Here is a 21,220-nt window from a genome sequence, read left to right as displayed (position 1 = left end):
TGTACAATGCGCTAGTTAGACCTCATCTGGAATACTGTGTACAGTTCTGGGCACCACACTTCAAGAAGGATATTGCTGCTCTAGAGGCAGTTCAGAGGAGAGCAACCAGACTTATTCCAGGTCTGAAGGGAAAGTCCTACTAGGAGAGACTGAGGGAACTGAACCTTTTCACCCTGGAACAGAGGAGACTACGTGGGGACTTGATCCAAGTCTTCAAAATCATGAAAGGCATCGACCACATCAAACCAGAGGAGCTTTTCCAGATCAGCAGGGACACACGCACCCGGGGACACAAATGGAAATTGGGCTTCAAGGCATTCAAAACGGAAAACAGGAGACACTTCTTTACACAGAGAGTAGTCACAATCTGGAATAAACTACCCAGCGATGTGGTAGAAGCTGAAAGTTTGGGAACATTTAAAAATAGTCTGGATAGGATCCTTGGATCACTTAGATATTAATGAACACCAAACGAGCACGATGGGTCGAATGGCCCCCTCTCATTTGTAAACTTTCTTATGTTCTTATGTTCTTATGTTCTTAGTATATCTTAACCTATAATACAATTAGGCCTCTCCGTTCCAGTATTTGCTGTCCTTATCACTATTTGCCATTTAGATATTAATTATTTGTCGTAAACATGCATCAGCATCCTAACTACTACACAATTCTCTTTAATTAGTGGTGGACAACTATGCACAATGAGAAAACATTAAATAAAGCTGGTTTTGGCAAAGAGCAAGAATGTAATGGCAGTTTAAAAGGATCGGAAGGGCGCAGATTGAGCGATTCATGAGATCGAATAACGGTTCGTGTTCCAGACATCGGCAGCTTAATCACGAGAAAGTCCTGTTTAATATACATGTTACCAGTTAAGCAAACTGTAGTGAGGAGAAAAAAGGAAGAATGGCAAAGATTCTTAAACAGGCTACTCTCTACTTATTTAAATAGACGAGTGAAGAACAAAGACTGTTAAATAGGTTAAAATGACTACCTGTCCATTTTGTACTTGTCCATAATCCTGAAGAAGATGGTTGGCTTCTGCGGCTGTACTTGTTGAAGACTGGGCCCCATTATTCGCCACTTCCTGAAAATACAGACCCACTGTCAATAAACAAGAGCAACTCGGCGGCATAATTGTTGGAGCCCTCTGCTTTAATTCTACTAATAGAAAGCAACAGTTCAGTGTCAGACTGTGTTAGTATTCAGAAAAATCTGATGTTAGTCGACTAGAAAAGCTGCCATGAAACTACAGGTGGAGAAATAACATACAGCCCTTACACCCAGTTACGCATATTAAGGAACTGAGGAGATGTAGAGCAAAGAGTGGTATGTTTTATACAGAGGTCAAATGCACAATCATTTGGTAAGGATTTGTAGTTGTTATGTACTTGCTAAAAGTATTGCAGGTCATCTCCTGTTTATCATGCATAAACCAGCTCCAGCTGTATTTATTTGGACTGTTTTATAACTGGTCTGCTGTTAAAGTACAGTCTGAGTAAGGCATGCACCATTAATCTAAAATTGAGGAAATTATGCATAATTCTGTCTTTTGTTTTACCTTTTTTTTTTTTAACCAACCACAAATAAAGTTTTGCTAAATTTCTCTTTGACTGTATTTGACTGAGTATAATGCCTGTACTCAGTTGCAGCTTCATTTTTAGTTAGATGCCACATTCTTCTAATCATAAATGTAACCAATATAATGTACAGGTTTGTAGTTTCCTATTAGTGGGTTTGTCAAAGTTTTGATTTAATCCAGCCCTAGGTCTGTGAAACCAGCCCTAAAAAAAAAATAATAAAAAAGTTTATTTTAGTGTGTGCAGTTTAATGTCATTATTTATTATTATATTGTGGAGATATCTATTCGTAGATATACAAACCCAATTCCGAAAAAGTTGGGACAGTATGGAAAATGCAAAAAAACGAACAAAAAGACAATTCACCCTGTACTATATTGAAAACACATTATTAACACATTATTTGATGTTTTACTTTGTGAATTTAATTTATTTTTGAAAATATAAACTCATTTCAAATCTGATGACTGCAACACACTCCACAAAATTTGGGACAGATGACTTTACCACTGTGTAACATCACCTTTTCTTTTAATAACACTTATTAAGCGTTTGGGCACTGAAGACACCAGTTGGTTAAGTTTACCAAGCGGAATTTTCCTCCATTCATCCTTTATGCATTTCTTCAGCTGTGCAATTGTACGGTGCCTTCGTTGCCTTATTTTGTGCTTCATAATACGCCACACATTCTCGATCGGAGACAGGTCAGGATTGCAGGCAGGCCATGCTAGCACCCACGCTTACGCAACGATGTGCTTGTAATCCGGGCAGAATGTGGTTTGGCGTTGTCCTGCTGGAAAATGCAGGGATGTCCCTGGAAAAGACGACGTCTGGATGGCAGCATATGTTCCTCCAAAATGTGTACATATCTTTCTGCATTAATGGTGCCCTCACAGATGTGCAACTTGCCCATGGCAAGTTACCCATGCCATGGGCACTGACACACCCCATACCATGACAGACGCTGGCTCTTGGACCTGACGCTGATAACAGCTTGGATGGTCCTTTTCCTCTTTGTCCCGGAGAACACGACGGCTGTTTTGTCCAAAAGCTATTTGAAATGTTGACTCGTCAGACCACAAAACATGATTCCACTGTGCTACTGTCCATCTCAGATGAGACCGAGCCCAGAGAAGTCGGCGGTGCTTCTGGACAGTGTTGATGTATGGCTTCTGCTTTGCATAGTAAAGCCTTAACTTGCATCTGTGGATGCAGCGGCGAATGGTGTTGACTGACAAAGGTTACCAAAGTATTCCCGAGCCCATGTCAGGATATCCATTACAGACTCATGATGGTTTTTAAGACAGTGACGTCTGAGGGATTGGAGATCACGCGCATTCAGAAGTGGTTTTCGGCCTTGCCGTTTATGCACCGAGATTTTACCGGATTCCTTGAATCTTTTAATTATATTGTGCACTGTAGAAGGTGAAATGCCCAAAATCCTAACAATTTGTCTGTGTTGGATTATTCGCTGACGCATCTGTTGGCAGATTGGCGAGCCTCGGCAAATCCTTGCTCTTGAAGGACTAGGCTTTTTTGGAGGCTCCTTATACACTCACCTAAAGGATTATTAGGAACACCTGTTCAATTTCTCATTAATGCAATTATCTAACCAACCAATCACATGGCAGTTGCTTCAATGCATTTAGGGGTGTGGTCCTGGTCAAGACAATCTCCTGAACTCCAAACTGAATGTCTGAATGGGAAAGAAAGGTGATTTAAGCAATTTTGAGCGTGGCATGGTTGTTGGTGCCAGACGGGCCGCTCTGAGTATTTCACAATCTGCTCAGTTACTGGGATTTTCACGCACAACCATTTCTAGGGTTTACAAAGAATGGTGTGAAAAGGGAAAAACATCCAGTATGCGGCAGTCCTGTGGGCGAAAATGCCTTGTTGATGCTAGAGGTCAGAGGAGAATGGGCCGACTGATTCAAGCTGATAGAAGAGCAACTTTGACTGAAATAACCACTCGTTACAACCGAGGTATGCAGCAAAGCATTTGTGAAGCCACAACACGTACAACCTTGAGGCGGATGGGCTACAACAGCAGAAGACCCCACCGGGTACCACTCATCTCCACTACAAATAGGAAAAAGAGGCTACAATTTGCACAAGCTCACCAAAATTAGACAGTTGAAGACTGGAAAAATGTTGCCTGGTCTGATGAGTCTCGATTTCTGTTGAGACATTCAGATGGTAGAGTCAGAATTTGGCGTAAACAGAATGAGAACATGGATCCATCATGCCTTGTTACCACTGTGCAGGCTAGTGGTGGTGGTGTAATGGTGTGGGGGATGTTTTCTTGGCACACATTAGGCCCCTTAGTGCCAACTGGGCATCGTTTAAATGCCACGGCCTACCTGAGCATTGTTTCTGACCATGTCCATCCCTTTATGACCACCATGTACCCATCCTCTGATGGCAACTTCCAGCAGGATAATGCACTATGTCACAAAGGTCGAATCATTTCAAATTGGTTTCTTGAACATGACAATGAGTTCACTGTACTAAACTGGCCCCCACAGTCACCAGATCTCAACCCAATAGAGCATCTTTGGGATGTGGTGGAACGGGAGCTTCGTGCCCTGGATGTGCATCCCACAAATCTCCATCAACTGCAAGATGCTATCCTATCAATATGGGCCAACATTTCTAAAGAATGCTTTCAGCACCTTGTTGAATCAATGCCACGTAGAATTAAGGCAGTTCTGAAGGCGAAAGGGGGTCAAACACAGTATTAGTATGGTGTTCCTAATAATCCTTTAGGTGAGTGTATATAGCACATATAACCACGACTATTATTTTTAAAAGGCTCTTCTTGAGAATGAAACTGCAACCGAAAGCGCAGCCGGACCACGGTGCGCGGACAGGACAGAATCGGGATTAGCTATCAATAATAACTAAACACACACAAGACAGAGACGATGTTTAGCGAAAACGGTGGTGAACAACACTATGAAGTGAGCTAGCCAGCCAAAATATGCAGTTTGAATGTTTATTACAAACACAGACACAGAGAGCTTACGTTCCTGAGTCAAGCTAAGAGGCAAAAGAGGACGAACCTGCGCTGACGTCACGTTTTATAGAACAGGAAGTGCGAAGGGACCTGTTCTAAGTGACGAGTGCAGGGGCCAATGGCAGCTTTGATAGAGTGACGTTTCGATCGGGTTCCCGCGGAAGTATGCAGAAACCCCTCCCCCTTGGGCAGTGCTTCCGACTTGAAAGATAACATCAAATACCTTGTCTTGATACATCTTTTGTTTAAATACAAGTCAAAGTACATTTACAAATCACTCCTCTTTGGACACTTGGGCAAGCTACTAAAGCTGAAGAGTAGCACAGCTGAAGAGTCGCCTAACTCGCCGCAGTTAGGTATAATTTTCTCTCGTGTTTCTTAGTTTAGTTAAGAGTTACATTGATTGTTAATGTGGTTACTTGTTTAGCTAAGAATTGTATATCTTGCACTTGTATTGTAGTAAGAGCAGCAACTGTTTGTTAGTTAATTTAGCAACTTACGTAGCGCACTCGACATGCCCTTTCTGTAAATCAGAAGCATTACATTGTAGGCTGTTATAATTTAGCATTTATTTAGAATTACTATGAGCTATTGTTCAGTGTAACTGCGTGTGTCCAGCTCGGTCTTTGTAAGATTATTCAGATATAAAGCGGCCATTAATTGTGCTATTAGCAGTCCTGCGTGGGGGGAGGGCCATCCTGACAGCCTTGTGTCATTAGTTACAGGTGAAGTATTTAACAGCCCCCTGGACCTCTGCGCCAGCAGTCAGCGCCAACAGCCTTCAGTGCCCCCCTTCCAAAGGGCCCCATCTCCAAAGGGCAGGGACTCTAGCTGTGGGACTCCAGCGAGGAGCTCTCTCCGATTCCCGTCCTGCTTTCTCCGTCTTCTCAGCGTGCACCTGCACACCATTGCTTCCCTAATCCCTCTAACCTCATCTCTCTGCCTCTCCCCTCCTCCTCCCTCCCCTCTACTCCACTCCCTGTGGAACTGCCACTCAGCTTCCAACAAGGCCGACTTCATCTCCGCTTTCACCTCCCACCACTCCCTGGATGTCCTCGCTCTCACCGAGACATGGATCTCCCCGTACAACTCAACCACCCCTGCTGCCCTATTCTCTCTGTTTGTCCTGTCCCACTCCCCTCGTCTTACCGGGCGGGGAGGAGGAACAGGGCACCTGCTCTCCCCTTCTCTCCTCTTCTCTGTCCCCCCTTCTCTCTCCTCTATCACGACCCACAGCTTTGAATTCCATGCAGTGGAAATCACCTCTCCCTCTCACCTCTTCCTTCTAGTTCTCTACTGTCCCCCCGGTCCACTCGCCTCCTTCCTGGATGAACTCGACTTTCTTCTCTCATCCCTCCCCTTGCTGTCCTCACCTACCATCCTCCTGGGAGACTTCAACATCCACCTCTCCAATCCTTCCCACTGTGCCGGATTTCTTCCTCTCCTTCACTCCTTTAACTTCTCTCTCTCCCCCGTCTCCCCCGACTCACAGGGCAGGCCGCCAGCTAGACCTCATCTTCTCTAGAGGCTGCTCCCCTTCGACACTCTCCGTGACACCCATGGACATCTCAGACCACCACTTCATCTCCTTCTCCCTTTCCCTCCCCTCCCTCCCCACTCCACCCACTCCCTCTGTCACCTTTCACCGCAATCTCCGCTCTGTCTCCCCCTCCACCCTTGCTTTCACTGCCCTCACTCTCTTACTTTCCATTGACTGTTTTTCCCATCTATCTGTCGATTGTGCTACCTCTTCTTTGTTCTCCTCCCTCACCTCCTCCCTTGACTCTCTTTGTCCTCTCATGTCTCATCCTGCCCGTCCCTCCCCTCCTCAGCCTTGGATCTCTGCTGTTCTCTGCTCAACCCGAACTAGTCTGCGTGCCGCCGAACAGAAGTGGAAAAGGGCCAGACTCCCAGCTGCCCTCGAATTCTATTCCTCTCTACTGTCTACATTCTCCTCCTCACTCACCTCAGCCAAGAAATCTTACTTCCAATCACTCTTTGAATCCACTGTCAACAACCCCCGGAAACTCTACTCCACCTTCTCCTCCCTCCTTGCCCCACCTCCCCATCCTCCTCCCTCATCTCTCACTGCTGATGATTTTGCCTCCTTCTTCTCCTCCAAGATTGCAGACATCCGCAAGCTCTTCCCCCTCCTCTACAGTCACACCCAAACCTCCCACCAACCAAGCTTCCTTTTCTTCATTCTCACCTCTCTCAGATTGTGACGTTTCCGCTCTCCTCCTACGTCACAAACCTACAACGTGTGTCCTGGACCCTCTCCTTTCTTGTCTCCTCCAAACGACCGCTCCTGATCTACTCCCCTTCATCTCCTCCCTCTTCAACTCCTCACTCCTCTCTGGCTGTTTCCCTTATGCATTTAAACAAGCTGCTGTCATCCCACTCCTCAAGAAACCAACCCTTGATGCCACCTCTCCTTAGAACTGCCTCCCTACTCCCCTTCCTCTCAAAGACTCTCGAGCGGGCGATCTCTGACTTTCTGTCCCAACACTCACTCCTTGATCCTCTGCAATCCGGCTTCCACACAGCTCACTCCACTGAGACGGCTCTCCTGGCAGTCACTGACTCCCTCAGCTGTGCTCGGGCAGCCTCCCTCTCCTCAGTCCTCATGTGCTCTTCCGGTGCCAGAAGACTAACTCTGCCTCCTCTCCACTCTCCTTCCTCAAGAGCCCGCTTCTTCTCATCCCTGGCCCCTAAATGGTGGAACAACCTTCCCACCGAAGTCAAAACAGCAGAGTCTTTGACCTCCTTCTGGCACTTACTCAAGACACATCATTTCAGACAGTGCTTGTAATATTAGTCCTTTTAATCCCCGTTAGATAGCACTTCATAGCATTTTATCATGCTTCTTGCGTTATTGATTGATTTCCTCCTTGCTCCTTTTCCCGTAACCCTTGACTGTGACCTTACATCTTGACGGTACTTAGCTTTACTTTCCAGGATGTATGTCCGCACTTACTGTACTTAACTGTATAAATTGCAAGTTGTAAAATGTATTATATCTTGAATTGCTTTGTTTAATGTAAATTTGAATTTGTAATGATTGATGCCTTGTACTTAACTGTATTCTTGCACTTTGTATTGCACTTATGTTGTAAGTCGCCCTGGATAAGGGCATCTGCCAAGAAATAATAATAATAATAATAATAATAATAATAATAATAATAATAATAATATTAGCATTTTCCATACTGTCCCAACTTTTTCAGAATTGGGGTTGTATTACATATAATAATACTGAATTTGTTCGGGTACAGATCTCAGCAGTCAGAAAACATTTCCCCTAGCAAAGTCTCCGGGTCCATGACAATTCGTCCCTGACAATTCGTCCCGCGACAATTCGTCCCTGTCAATTCTCCCCCGGCGGCAATTCGTTGCTGCAACAGTTCGTCCCGATCATTATACGTTCTCCACTTGAGCATTTGTAACTATGAGAGCATTCACTTATTGTAGAGCCATACAACACACATATGTGTGTATATAGCAGGCAGGCTATACACACATAAATATATATATATACTCTGATACCGTTTAACTCCAGGAAATTATTATTTAAAAAAAATAACTGATCAGTACTCAAACCCAGATCACCAAGTTCACAGTGCCATGCTCTATCCTCTGTACCAACTGCCATATGACTTTAACATGAAACCAATTTGAAGTACCCTTTCAGCCCCGCTGCCAGCTGTTCTGTATAAAACTTAATTATTGGGGTTATAGTCTCAAATTAATGTATCAATTAAAAACATACATTATAATAAATAATACAAAATAGTTGTGTGTCTGTGTGTATTTATATATATATGTGTATATAGCATGCTTACTATATATACACATGTGTGTGTTCTATGGCTCTACAATAAGTGAATGCACTCATGGTTACAAATGATCAAGTGGAGAACGTATAATGATTGACATGGGGGCGAATTGTTGTCGGGGACGAATTGTGATAAGGGTGAATTGATGCTGGAACGAACTGTGGCAGGGATGAATTGTCGCTGGGACCAATTATCGTGGGGGTGAATTGTTGCCGGGACGAATTAACAGGGACGAATTGTCGCGGGACAAATTGACATGCTCCCAAAGTCTCCTACCCTACCATGAATTATGAAATAATACAAAAACAAACAGAGGTGAATGTTGTATATCATAGATTACAAAACTAAGCTAGTGGAGTTTGAAAAGTAAAGTGGAAAATGTACTCACCTGTTCATTCAGATTCTCCCCATTAGAGACTAACAGACTACCTTCTGTGACTTCCTCCAATTCATTCACTGTCTGGGACACATTTCTCCTGCTGCCCTGGAATATTACACATTGAATGTCATTTGATTAAAAGCAAACACAAGACACACACACAACAAAAAAAGGAAAACATAGTACTGAACACAATTCCCTGAGATTTATCCCTGACTATTTTAAAACAACACCACAATGGCAAAAAACTGGCAACAATATAAAGGAAAGTCAAATAAACACCCCTCAATATCAACTGGTTATTATTTTCTTTCACTCCCACGTAAGACTAGGTGTTTTGTCATGGAATTGTGTGTCCTGTTCTCTTTTTTCATGGAAGAGGAAAAGAAAACGGAGATAGTGTTTTTAGAGACTAACTATAACAGAAAGTTGTTGTATTGGTTGTAATGTCAAGGTGTTTCTGCATATCCAACTCTAGTTGCAATGACAAGTGTTATAAGTGCTATGGAAGAAGTAAGCAATGCACCAACAGAAATAATTTTTCAGTAGCTATCATGTCATCTCTATATAAACTCTAGCAACAATTACCAACAACTCTGTCTGCATAAATCCCCTTTGGCAAAGCTTAATATAAGCACTGGCACTGTAATATCTGAAAGACAGTTCATATACTCCAGCAATCCCAGCACTGGCAGCAATCATTATTCATTGTAGCACAGCAGCTCCAGTTTATTATTATTATTATTATTATTATTATTATTATTATTATTATTATTATTATTATTATTATTATTATTATTTATTTATTGGCAGACACTCTTATCCAGGGCAACTTATAAAATTTAAGTGCAATACAAAGTGCTTATATATACAGAGTTTATATATGAAATAATTATTCTACAGCAAAATTGATTGTATATATTTACAGCTGTACCAAAGTCTTAGACATCTTATATAATTGCACATGTTTTAAGACTTTTAAATCTGTCACATACAAATCTGAAATGCTGAATGTTAGGCCTATTTATTAAACCAGCACACAAACACCCAACGAACCAACCAGACCGTCACTCTGCACACTTCAGTTAATGTTTCTTCCTTAGCATGCACTTATGACTGTATGAATTTTTGGCTTTAAAAGAAACAGTAGGGACCATGTTACCCCACTTTTGCAACTGTGTCTTCATATTAAAACAGATAATTAAATGTCTCAGTGTGTTCAGAAAGCCAATAATCAAACAGAACAATAGTCAAGTCAATCTAAATATGATGGAACTAGAACACATTTCACCTTTATCTTCAAAATGTCTTCCCCATCTTATTTGTTTTTCTTGGCTCAGTTACAATATTTATTTGAAAGTGGGTTAACTGGTTTTTGGTAGTACAAGCAGCTGCTTCACTTTACTTGTCAATGTTCCCTTAGATTATTTTAACAACATGGATTTTGCAGATTTTGCTAATGCAGGAATCGGAATGGCAGTCAGATGATACGATCGCCTATGGATTGTTTCTATACTTAGTGAATGAATGGATATCATGAATACTAGATTCATTCACCTACGAATGCACCTATTTGAGCAATTTGCAGATTTCATGTTTAGAATATATACAGATATGGATTATATGTCCATTATAGACTATGTAAAAACAACAGGGAGCTCTGACAATGGGAGATGTTTCTCTAAGGAAAGAAAACCAAGGGAAACTGCTAGTAGGAAAGTCCTGAAATGTTTTGTACCTCAATGCCAGGAGTATAAGGAACAAGATGTTAGACTTGGAAGCCACAGTGCTGGCGTGTGACTATGATGTTGTAGGAGTGACAGAAACATGGCTTACAGAAAATGATGGGGATGAATACAAGTTGGAAGGATACACACAGTTTAGGAGAGACAGGCAAAATCGAAGAGGGGGTGGGGTAGCATTATATGTGAAAAATGACATTGAGGCAGAAGAACTTGTATTAGATCCCAGTAACGGAACAGAATCTTTGTGGGTGAAACTTTTGAACAAAAGATCTGGAGGATTAGTGGTAGGAGTGTGTTACAGGCCACCAAACTCAGATATTCAGAAAGATGCTGCATTGTACAGCGTAATCAGGACTGCATGTAGCAAGGATGTGGCTGTTATAATGGGGGATTTCAATTTCCCAAACTTAGACTGGGAAAGCCCAGTGGGGACTACAGAAGCAGAAATAGAAATGGTTGAGATGGTAAATGACTGCTTTCTAACTCAATTTGTCAGGGAACCAACCAGAGAGAGTGCATGTATTGACTTGATCTTTTCAAATGACCAAGATAGAGTCAGGGGGACAGTAGTTAGAGAACCAATGGCAAATTGTGATCACAATATGGTTAGCTTTGAGGCAATCTTTCAAAAAATAAGGTCCAAGTCTAAAACAATGGTCTACAATTTTAGAAAAGCAAACCTTTGAAGGTATGAGACAGCACTTAGAAGAGGTAGACTGGAGCACATTGGATACAGATTCAGTTGAAAATGGATGGGTATATTTTAAGAATATACTACTTGAGGCTCAGGAGCAATTTGTACCAAAACTTAGCAAATTGAGGAACAAAAAACACTGGCCAAAATGGTTTAATATAGAGGTGCAAAAAATATAAAGAGAAAGAAAATGTTGTATAGCGCATACAAAAGGGATGGTGACGAAACAAAATACGTAGAATATGTTGAGCTGCAAAGAGATCTTAAGAAAGGGATCAGGAAAGCAAAGAGGGAAATAGAAAGAAACATAGCTCTTGGAGCTAAAACCAATGCAAAGAGCTTTTTTCAATATTACAAAAGCATGCGGTCAATAAAGGAGGAAGTGAAACAGATAAAGGGCAAAAATGGAGGGAAATCTTGGAAAACGAACAAGATGTGGCAAATATTCTAAATGAGTATTTCACAAAGGTTTTTACAAAAGAAAAAACAGATGACATGCCACAGGTTGACAATCAGTCCAGTCAAACCCTAAGAGAGATCAGGATAAATGAGGAGGAGGTACTATAGGGACTAGCAGAATTAAAAACAAACAAATCCCCTGGGCCAGATGGGATATTTCCAACAGTACTTAAAGAAATGAGGGAAATTATGTATAGGCCGCTAACTCGATTATTCCAAATGACACTTAGAACAGGGGATGTGCCAACTGACTGGAAGACAGCAAATGTCATACCAATCCACAAGAAAGGGGACAAAACTGAACCAGGAAATTACAGACCAATCAGTCTCACTTGCATCACCTGTAAAATGTTGGAAAAAATGATTAGACAGAAAACAGAGGAGCATCTCAATGAAAACCATATTCTTGGAGATAGTCAACATGGGTTTAGACGAGGCAGATCATGTCTCTCTTATTTATTGGCATTTTTTTAACATGCAACTGCAGCTGTAGATCAGGTGAAAGCATATGATATGATATACTTAGATTTCCAAAAAGCTTTTGATAAAGTTCCACACCAAAGACTGATCCTCAAATTGGAAGCTGTAGGCATTCAGGGTAATGTAAGTAGATGGATTATGAACTGGTTGATGTCTAGGAAACAGAGGGTGCCGATTAGAGGAGTTGCTTCTAACTGGAGCGAGGTTGTTAGTGGAGTTCCACAGGGATCAGTACTAGGGCCTTTGCTTTTTCTAATCTATATTAATGATCTGGACTCTGGGATAGTTAGCAAACTTGTCAAATTTGCAGATGATACTAAAATAGGTGGCTCAGCAGATACAATCTTGGCAGCACAGGCTATTCAGAGGGACTTGGATAATATTCAGTTGTGGGCCGACACCTGGCAAATGAAATTCAATGTGGACAAGTGCAAGGTAAACATACAGGTAACAAAAATGTCCACTATAATTACACTATGGGAGGTACAGATCTAGATGAAGTAACACATGAGAAAGACTTAGGAGTCTATGTGGACTCCTCACTTTCTCCATCCAAGCAATGTGGGGAAGCAATAAAAAAGGCAAACAGAATGCTAGGGTATATTGTCAAAAGTGTAGAATTTAAAACAAGGGAAGTAATGTTAAGACTGTACAATGCGCTAGTTAGACCTCATCTGGAATACTGTGTGCAGTTCTGGGCACCACACTTCAAGAAGGATATTGCTGTGTGATGTGGTAGAAGCTGAAAGTTTGGGAACATTTAAAAATAGACTGGATAGGTGTCAGGGTCTCTCGGGGGAGGCCCGCAGGGTAAGGGAATTAGGACCCAGGTGCAGTTCACGTAGAGTTGGCAGACAAGGCAAATGGGCTAGGCAAAGACGTGGTCGAGGTAACAAGCAATGGTCGTGGGATCAGGCAGACAGACAAGCAGAGGCGAGACGGAATCGTAAACAGAAAGCCAGGAAATGGTAATCAAGGAGTGAGGAGACAAGGCTTGGAATCGTAGACAATGCTGGCGAGACTTCGCCCTGAGTGAGGGCAGTGAGGGGTTTAAGACGGGGAGCAGGAACTGGGAAGAAAGGTGCAGAGCCAATGGAAACAGAGGAAGATTGAATCAGTACACATGGGAGACCGGAATGTTAATAGGGTGATTGATAGGCGAGAAAAGAACAATGAAGGGAAAGGAAAGACAGGGAGATAGCGGCCTCTAGTGGAGAGAGAGAGGGTAAGGGCTTAGAACCATGACAATAGGATCCTTGGATCACTTAGATATTAATGGACACCAAACGAGCACGATGGGTCGAATGGCCTCCTCTCGTTTGTAAACTTTCTTATGTTCTTATGTTCTAATTCTATTGAATAAAAAGTTTGGTGTCCTATTTAATATATATATCGCTTTCACTTTCACAATGTTCTGAAGTCAGGTGAATGTTCATTTTGAAAGATACATAATGAGAACCTGAAATTTCACAAATGGAAAAATACTTTCTGAATTACCAACAGCAATTACTGTAAAAATGCGGGTCAATTCAACCAAAATATTTTGATTAATTAATGCTGGAGGGTGCTGTTTTTATTAATTTTGGTGTTGAATTTGTGGGGGGGTTCTTATGGGTTATGAATGAGCTTATAAGCAATGAATTCTAATAAATTAGTATGAACTCCGTTCTATAATATATTCTCATGCAAACATTTATTTTTAAGGAAATACTTATTTTCCATCAAATTACACATGCATGAATATATTACAAACATCGGAATAGCATTCCAGGATCAAATAGCAGCTATTCGTCTAGATTTCCAAAAATAGATCCTATCTGGGCCTTTTCTGTGCACTGAAATACTGGAGGTTTTAGGTTTGCTTTCTTATAAAATGTTCAGTTTTAAACATTTATTAACTGATGATGTTTTTTTTGTTTTTTGTGATTCAAAAAACAATATACAATATTGCAAGATAACAGGCATTGCACAGGATTAACATTTGTATGTTAATGCACAGTGTGACCGTAATGACTCTACTTAAACAGAAGGAAAGGTTGGTCTCCCTCTCCACCCTGCCCTGAGGGCTTTGTCCCACTACAAACATGTCTGTTTTGAGGACCACTCCTTGGAAAAGGGGAAAGCCCACAGCGGGACAATTCCCATGTACAAAGTTTGCTGGAAGAGGTTAAAATATCATGGCCTTAAAAGGGTCAGCTGCATAGTCCCTGCAGTTTCAGAAACATGATATTTACCCCTTCAACGAATACAGCAGAATATAAGTGTTTAAAATCAATGCAGACAATGGGTGATCTTTTTAAGCAGAAATGAGCAAGGGGAGGGGGGGAAATTGGTTTCTGGGAAACGTTCAAAGGTTCAAATTCTGAATTTAAAGCCACAAATACCACAGTGAGCTAAACGAAAACCAGGTTTCATCATGCAGGCACATCTTGAAACTGACAAGCAAACAGTAATTTCACAAACAAGAAAACCAAATGCATATTTAAATTCCAAAACAAGGCCAATAACATTTAGAAGAAGTAGAAAGAAGGAGGTAAAAAGTACTACTAGATATCCCATCCTTTTTGACTACATTACCACAGAGAGAAAAGAGCATGGGCTTAACGGCTTCAGAATGTGAGTGCTGGCTAATTAGGCCTCTAAGAGTTAATACTGACAGACAAAGCCTTGTACTTTTAAATAAAACCGCTACTAAATTAATTAATTAGTCTATACAGGAATATGTGGTAAGTTTACTGGTATGTTTTATATATGGCTTCAAATGCAATTATGATATTAATAATAGACATGAGAATAAATTGCTCCCATGATGTGCCTGTCAGTGTCACATTGCTGTCCCGGCTCTGGTTCGAGGATTGACACAGTACAGAGCAGGGCACAGACAGCGTGCTTTAAAATACGCACAGTATCTCATATCATAAAGAGATTACACACATGAATCATAACTTTACAGTAAATAAACCATACTCTTGGTAGGCTATAGCTGAGTAGTATCTATTATTATTAGTAGTAGTAGTAGTAGTAGTAGTAGTAGTTGTAGTAGTAGTAGTAGTAGTAGTAGTAGTAGTAGTAGTAGTAGTAGTAGTAGTAGTAGTTATTGGAAGAGGCCCTTATTAAGTAAAGGCGAATTACACAAGTCACACAAGTATTAAGTCTGGGGAAATGTTAACAATGTGTCCCCAGAAAGTATTAATCTGTGAAATCATAATACTATTTGATTGAAAGAAAGTATTCTGTAATTCAGTGCGATACAGACTTCCAGTATTGACTGGACCCACCAGGTGTGCGCTGGACAGCAAAGACAGCAGGTGACAGAAGTAGGTGCCATTTAAATTGGGAATGGAGTCAGAGCTGAGACCTTTTCGCATTTCCCCGTGGAAATCTTTCCTTGGTCAAGCTTACACCTACATAATAATAATAATAATAATAATAATAATAATAATAATAATAAAACAATTCCCAGTCTCATTTTCATTTATACGGGATGCCGGGGATTGAGTTACCAAAAAAACAGAAAAACAAAAAAGCTAGACAAAAGCAGACAGAGTATGGATGCCCCTACCTCCTCGCTGGCGATGCGCACGTTGACCTGCAGCGGAGTGGCCTGTGCCAGGGGCTGCAGCTCGATGCCCTCGGCGCTCATGTCTGCCTGTGAAAGTGTCCCGGGACTGCAGGGAATGCCACCGACACCCGGAAGAGAGCAATAAGGAAAAGCAGTGTCCGTCTCAGCAACACCCAGCGTCTTCGAAAGGGAAAGTTTGCGGTGGATGTTCAGGCTCTGTTTGGACAGCCCGAGAGCTCACTGCCCTGCTGTCCGCAATGGCCTGTCCGGTCCTCTTCACGCACAGTCTCCACTAACACTGACCGAGTGACTGGAGTCCAGGTGCTGCGGCGTGGGACGTGTCCCGTCGTTACGCAATCCTGCTGTAGTGCACTCACAATGCTGGGCGGTGTTGAACTGGACCGCCCCTCGCTGTGTGTGGGACGTGCATTACAAACAGCGAAACTTATTGAGTCATTGGAAGTGTTGCGTGAAAGACGTGTTGATTCCCCATATACAATGTGGGCACAACTGTAATCTGAGGGCACTTATTCAAACCTAATGACACTTCGGCTCTAATAACCCGAATACGTGTCAGGGGGCTTTCCGAAAAAAATGAGCGTGTGGTGAACTAATATCTGTTTAAATATATAAAACCAAAACAGGAAAACACAACGACAGAGAGAGGTGGGACTGGTGGATAAATATCCCTTACAAATACTGATAACCCTTTCCAGCTGTTGTGATGTCATTGAAATTTGTGCTTCACAAACACTGGCATTGGTTCATGCCAGCTGTCCCCCTGGAAGAGGAATATGGGTCGTTCATTCAGTATGTGTAATTTTAATTTACTATGATATTTTTGATGTAAAAATTGCTTTTTATACCTATATAATAAACCAGAAATATAGGGAATGTGTGTCACCTTTGCAAAAATGACAAATGGGAAAAGAAAAGCCTTTGAAATGTACCATTATAAAGCACCCTGTGGCAACTCATTGCAAAGGGAACAAATAAAACGGAACAGGTCGATTGATAAAATGGTTTCAGCTGTGTAGCCAGTATGCCTTGTTTTGTATGTCACTGTGAAATATGACCAATATTATCTTTAATATGTTTCCCCAAGCAACTTATTTTTGTTACCAATGATAACATTTAAAAGCCAAAAAGGAAATCAGATGAAAACATTCTACACAGCCAGTGAGATAATTACAATGATGGCAATTAGATCGAGTACATTTGACTGTGCATAGTTATGTTTACAACACAGATTAACAACTACACAAGCATAATCTCTGCAAATTTTATTTAATTCCGCCTTGGGATATTGGTATTTCCTGGAGGAAGAAAAATATGGAATATGGAATAATTGTATGTTTACAAAGTATCACTGTAAATTACAGTAACAATGTGTATACTATTTAAATTGCAGATCTATGTAATTATCTATGTAAACTACTGTATAATCTGCTTAAAGACACTGGGTTATTTGTGTTGAATAGGTTTTGGAATCATACACTCAATTCTGTCTTTTCCCCTTTGACAGCAAGTGTTATGTTCGACTTAACGCTTTTTATCAGAAAATGTCAACCATAGTATAAACTTGGGTTGCCCAGGATTCAAAACTACAAACTTCCACAATACCCATATGTGTCATTCCTGTGGCATGAGGAAAAATACTAAAATGTACTTTGTGATTGAGCAATTTTCATATATTACACTCATGTGAATTAGCTTCTAAGTACTATGGTCAAAAGACGTCATGCTACAAAAAACTGCTTGATATCTCATAACACATGTAGATGTGTATATTGGTCTACTTCCATGCTTATATTGGCAGTGGTATTACACCAGTATGCAAGTCTGAACAATCCTCACAGTGGCCAGCAAGCTGTCAATGATAGTTCCGACTCAAATGTTTTCAAATTTTACTTTCAAAGATTATTGTGATCAGTGATCAAGCCTAGGTATTTTAGTAAAATATTATGCTGAGTTTTGACACTAACCACCATCCATATATCTGTGTAAAACAACTGGATTTCCGAGATAAAATATTTTAAAGTTACTGTAAATACTTGCTTCCTTATCGGAGAATGTGGGCATCACAGAAATCTGTGCACAAAGTATTTTACTGTGAGCAATACAGTACTATACAGGTACATTTATATCAATTTCTTACAGTGTAGGCCTTCCCTCGAATTGTACATCATAGTTAAGAGTTCTTAGCCAAACTGTAAAAATCAGAGCTTTTTGAAAGGAATTTCAACATGAGGATTTCTATTACATTCAGAAAAACATCAGTTTTAACATATAAACATATGTAGGTCACACAAAGACATCAGCTAGTTGAGAGGTTTAATACCTTGGGTACAGTGGGTTGTTCTAATGCTGCCCTGCAATGGACTGCTGCCCAACCAGGGTCTGCCCTGTCTTCCGCCTGAGCATGGGTGGGGCAGAGGGGGTCTTACCGTTACCCTGTGAAGCACCGGCACCCTGGTGGGGGGGCTAGGGAAAGGAATTTGTGCGTGTAATGATGTGGGAGAGAGCAGCCAGATGGATAGTATTTAGTTATTTTAATTTCTATTGCTAAAAAGTTAAAAGTTAAAATACATAAAATACACATATCTCACAAAACAAATAACCAGTGGTCAGTGCAGGAGAGTGCAGGCAGTGAGGATGTATAGCATTTCTATTTTTTTTCCTCTACTCACTGTTTTGCATGTCTTTCATGCATCCTCTCACATGCACTGTTTAGGAAGTGGCCACTCCTTTCTGGGACAAACAAGGGGTTTTGAATCATTCTGAATATGATCTATTATCTTTTAGATTGATTAAACCTCTTTGCACTACATGGGGAACGAAGAGGCGAGCTCAGATTTAAACGTGCCTAGTAAAATCATGTGAAAATAGAATTACATAATACAATCAAAATCAAAGTGAAACTAACATCCACTAAGCATTGGTCTGAGACTCTTATACCTGTATATTGTGAAGCAATCACTGAGAATGGGGTCTGGATGGATGGGTTGCTCTAATTCACTTTGGGAGGGAAAGTTAACAATCAAACCGATAACTGACATCTCTTTGCTTGTATCGGACAGCAGGTGGTGAGTTAGTGTGTGTAGTACAGTGCATGAGGATTTCCAACTGTAGTACATCCAATGTTAAATTTAACATAGCCATGGGCAGCTAGCTAATCCTTTACTGTATTTTAATGTGCCTACGCTTATGTTCATTTATATAGAGAGCATTTAGTGGATTTGTATAGGAAAACAATTCAGAGGTGTCCTGAACTTTACAAGCACATTTATTAGCAGCAGTATTAAAATTCTGATAAAGCAGTATTAATGTTTCCTTAAAAGCAACATGTCTGTACTCACACTTTTTGGTGTGGATTCCTGACACCTCAGGCTTCTTGTGAGAAATCTATACATTTAGATATCTTAGCTATTATACATTAATCGTTATGCTACTTTGTCATTCACATCAGGGAAACAATTTGCAGGGAACAACCCCCCACCACCTTCCGCTTACTCATAAAAACTATTACAGCTTTTCTCAAATAATCATTAAAGGTGTTTTGTGAAGCAAAGGACTCTTTCATTTGTGTGCAACCAGTTAGAACAAATGCTGTCATTCTCAGGTCTGGTGCAGTCATGAGATGCTGCGTGATGCACCACGTGTATAGGTCATTGTGTCCACTGTGTTCAGCCATTATTGTGGCTTGAGAGCAACAGAATCATCCCACGTGTTTCTCAAGAGGTAAGGTGTCTGAGCAACTGAACAGCAAACTGCAGACAGTGACATCAACAACACCGACATGCACTTGCAAGTCTATCTGAACACTGGATGTCTTTTAACACTTCATATATGTACAGAGAAAAAACCCTTGGAAATATATATCTCCTCTGCATACATTAAGTTGATTGCCATTCAAATCAATAGTGCAGTGAGTCAATTAATCAAAGTGATGGTTCAGGCATGAAGCTCACCTAAACACTCACAGAAAGAATAACTGCTTACTTAAGTAAGAAGGCTTATTTAAATTCGCTTAAAACAGCATCCCCTGCTATGCGTTTGAATTCACCTCCACCTCCACAGCCTCCACCTGCATCCTGGAAGTGGCAACTGGTATGCAGTAAAGTATGCAAATATTACCAAATTACCAGCAGATCCCTTGAATGGAGGGCCAAAAGTCATGTAACATAAGTGTAACACATTGTCAATAAACCTCACGTTATCACATGAGTTATCCTGACTGAAAGCATGTTATCGTATTTGTTGAAAAGCTTGACATGCTTTACCAGGAGTGTCAAACTGATTTTCTGAAGGGGTTGCAGTGTCATCTTGTTTTCGCTTGCAGACCAGCTCTGTGTTACTTAATGTTTAATTACGTGATGAAATTGATTAATGTAATACATCCAGGCTCCAAAAAAGATTTCTGCATATTACATTGACATTGAACAGCGCATTTTAAGCTATCAGCTGTACTAATCAAGTAAATATCTTTAACAGGTCTAATTGAGAAAATAATGAAATTCATTTAGTAGTCAAGGGATCTGGAATCACAGTACTAAACAGTCTGAGAAATGATGGGTGTGTCTGATGTGAAAGTAAACCTTTCACTAATCTCTTTTATTAATGTTGAATTATTTAAGATAGAAATACAGCATAAACATTGTTTGGGAATCTGCTCTTTTGTTTTCGCTTTTTACATTGTTTTCCACTGTATATCTATGTGTATATAATTATAAAATTATATAATTATAAATCTTTACTTGTTTACAGTTTGGTACGTCATGAATCGTTTTATCCAGATGGCTCAGTAAGATTATTTTGTATTTACTTTACACCTGAACAAGTCTATAAAATGTCTACTAAGACACAAGGAAGCAAAGACATTTTGTGAAGAGAAATGCATTGTCTTTTGACATGTGTGCATGAACAACTCTTCAACTCACTTTTTATTTGAGTCACAAAGTATTTATATTTCAATTAATTCTAGGGGATTTTAATGGAAGATTAATGGAGGATTAATGTTTAAAGGTTGATCTAATTGGAAATAATATGTAACTATATCATTTTAGTATCTTAAGATGACAACAATCAATTAATGAACACCAAACGAGCACGATGGGTCGAATGGCCTCCTCTCGTTTGTAAACTTTCTTATGTTCTTATGTTCTAACACCCAAAAAGTGCTTCCTGACACTAAGCTGAAGCTAGCAACTCTCAGCAGTGAGAGCTCCACTTCCACAACACAAAGCAGACTGACGGGTTGTCTGCATTTCAGAATAGAAGTCTCATTCACTCTCTCCTGTGTGGTAAAGACAGAGGTAAAAGGGCAGGTCACATGTAATGTAAGTGTTCTTGTCATTTTAATAGGGCATGGGATTGTAACGATTTTCTATTTTGTGGTTGGGGGGGGGGGGCAGTATCTAGGAACTGAAAGGAAAGTCCATGTCTTGCTTCAGATGCCTGCTAGAGAAC

General features: G+C 40.7%; 1 protein-coding gene across 1 annotated transcript in view; it reads right to left on the bottom strand.

Moving 5' to 3' along the window:
* Window positions 1-16,127, bottom strand: part of c15h3orf52 (chromosome 15 C3orf52 homolog) — a 31,877-nt gene extending 15,750 nt beyond the window's left edge. The window contains exons 1-3 of the mRNA XM_066699921.1: window positions 15,752-16,127; window positions 8,821-8,916; window positions 995-1,087 (exon numbers count right to left, since the gene is read on the bottom strand). Of these exons, the coding sequence (XP_066556018.1) occupies window positions 995-1,087; window positions 8,821-8,916; window positions 15,752-15,832 (270 nt within the window). The 5' untranslated portion in view covers window positions 15,833-16,127. The remainder of the gene's footprint in view (window positions 1-994; window positions 1,088-8,820; window positions 8,917-15,751) is intronic.
* Between the last annotated feature and the right edge of the window lie 5,093 nt (window positions 16,128-21,220).

This window comes from Amia ocellicauda, chromosome 3 (assembly GCF_036373705.1).
Source record: "Amia ocellicauda isolate fAmiCal2 chromosome 3, fAmiCal2.hap1, whole genome shotgun sequence".
NCBI lineage: Eukaryota > Metazoa > Chordata > Actinopteri > Amiiformes > Amiidae > Amia > Amia ocellicauda.
The sequence above is the reverse complement of the archived record's forward strand: the minus strand, read 5'-3'. Positions and strand labels throughout refer to the sequence as shown.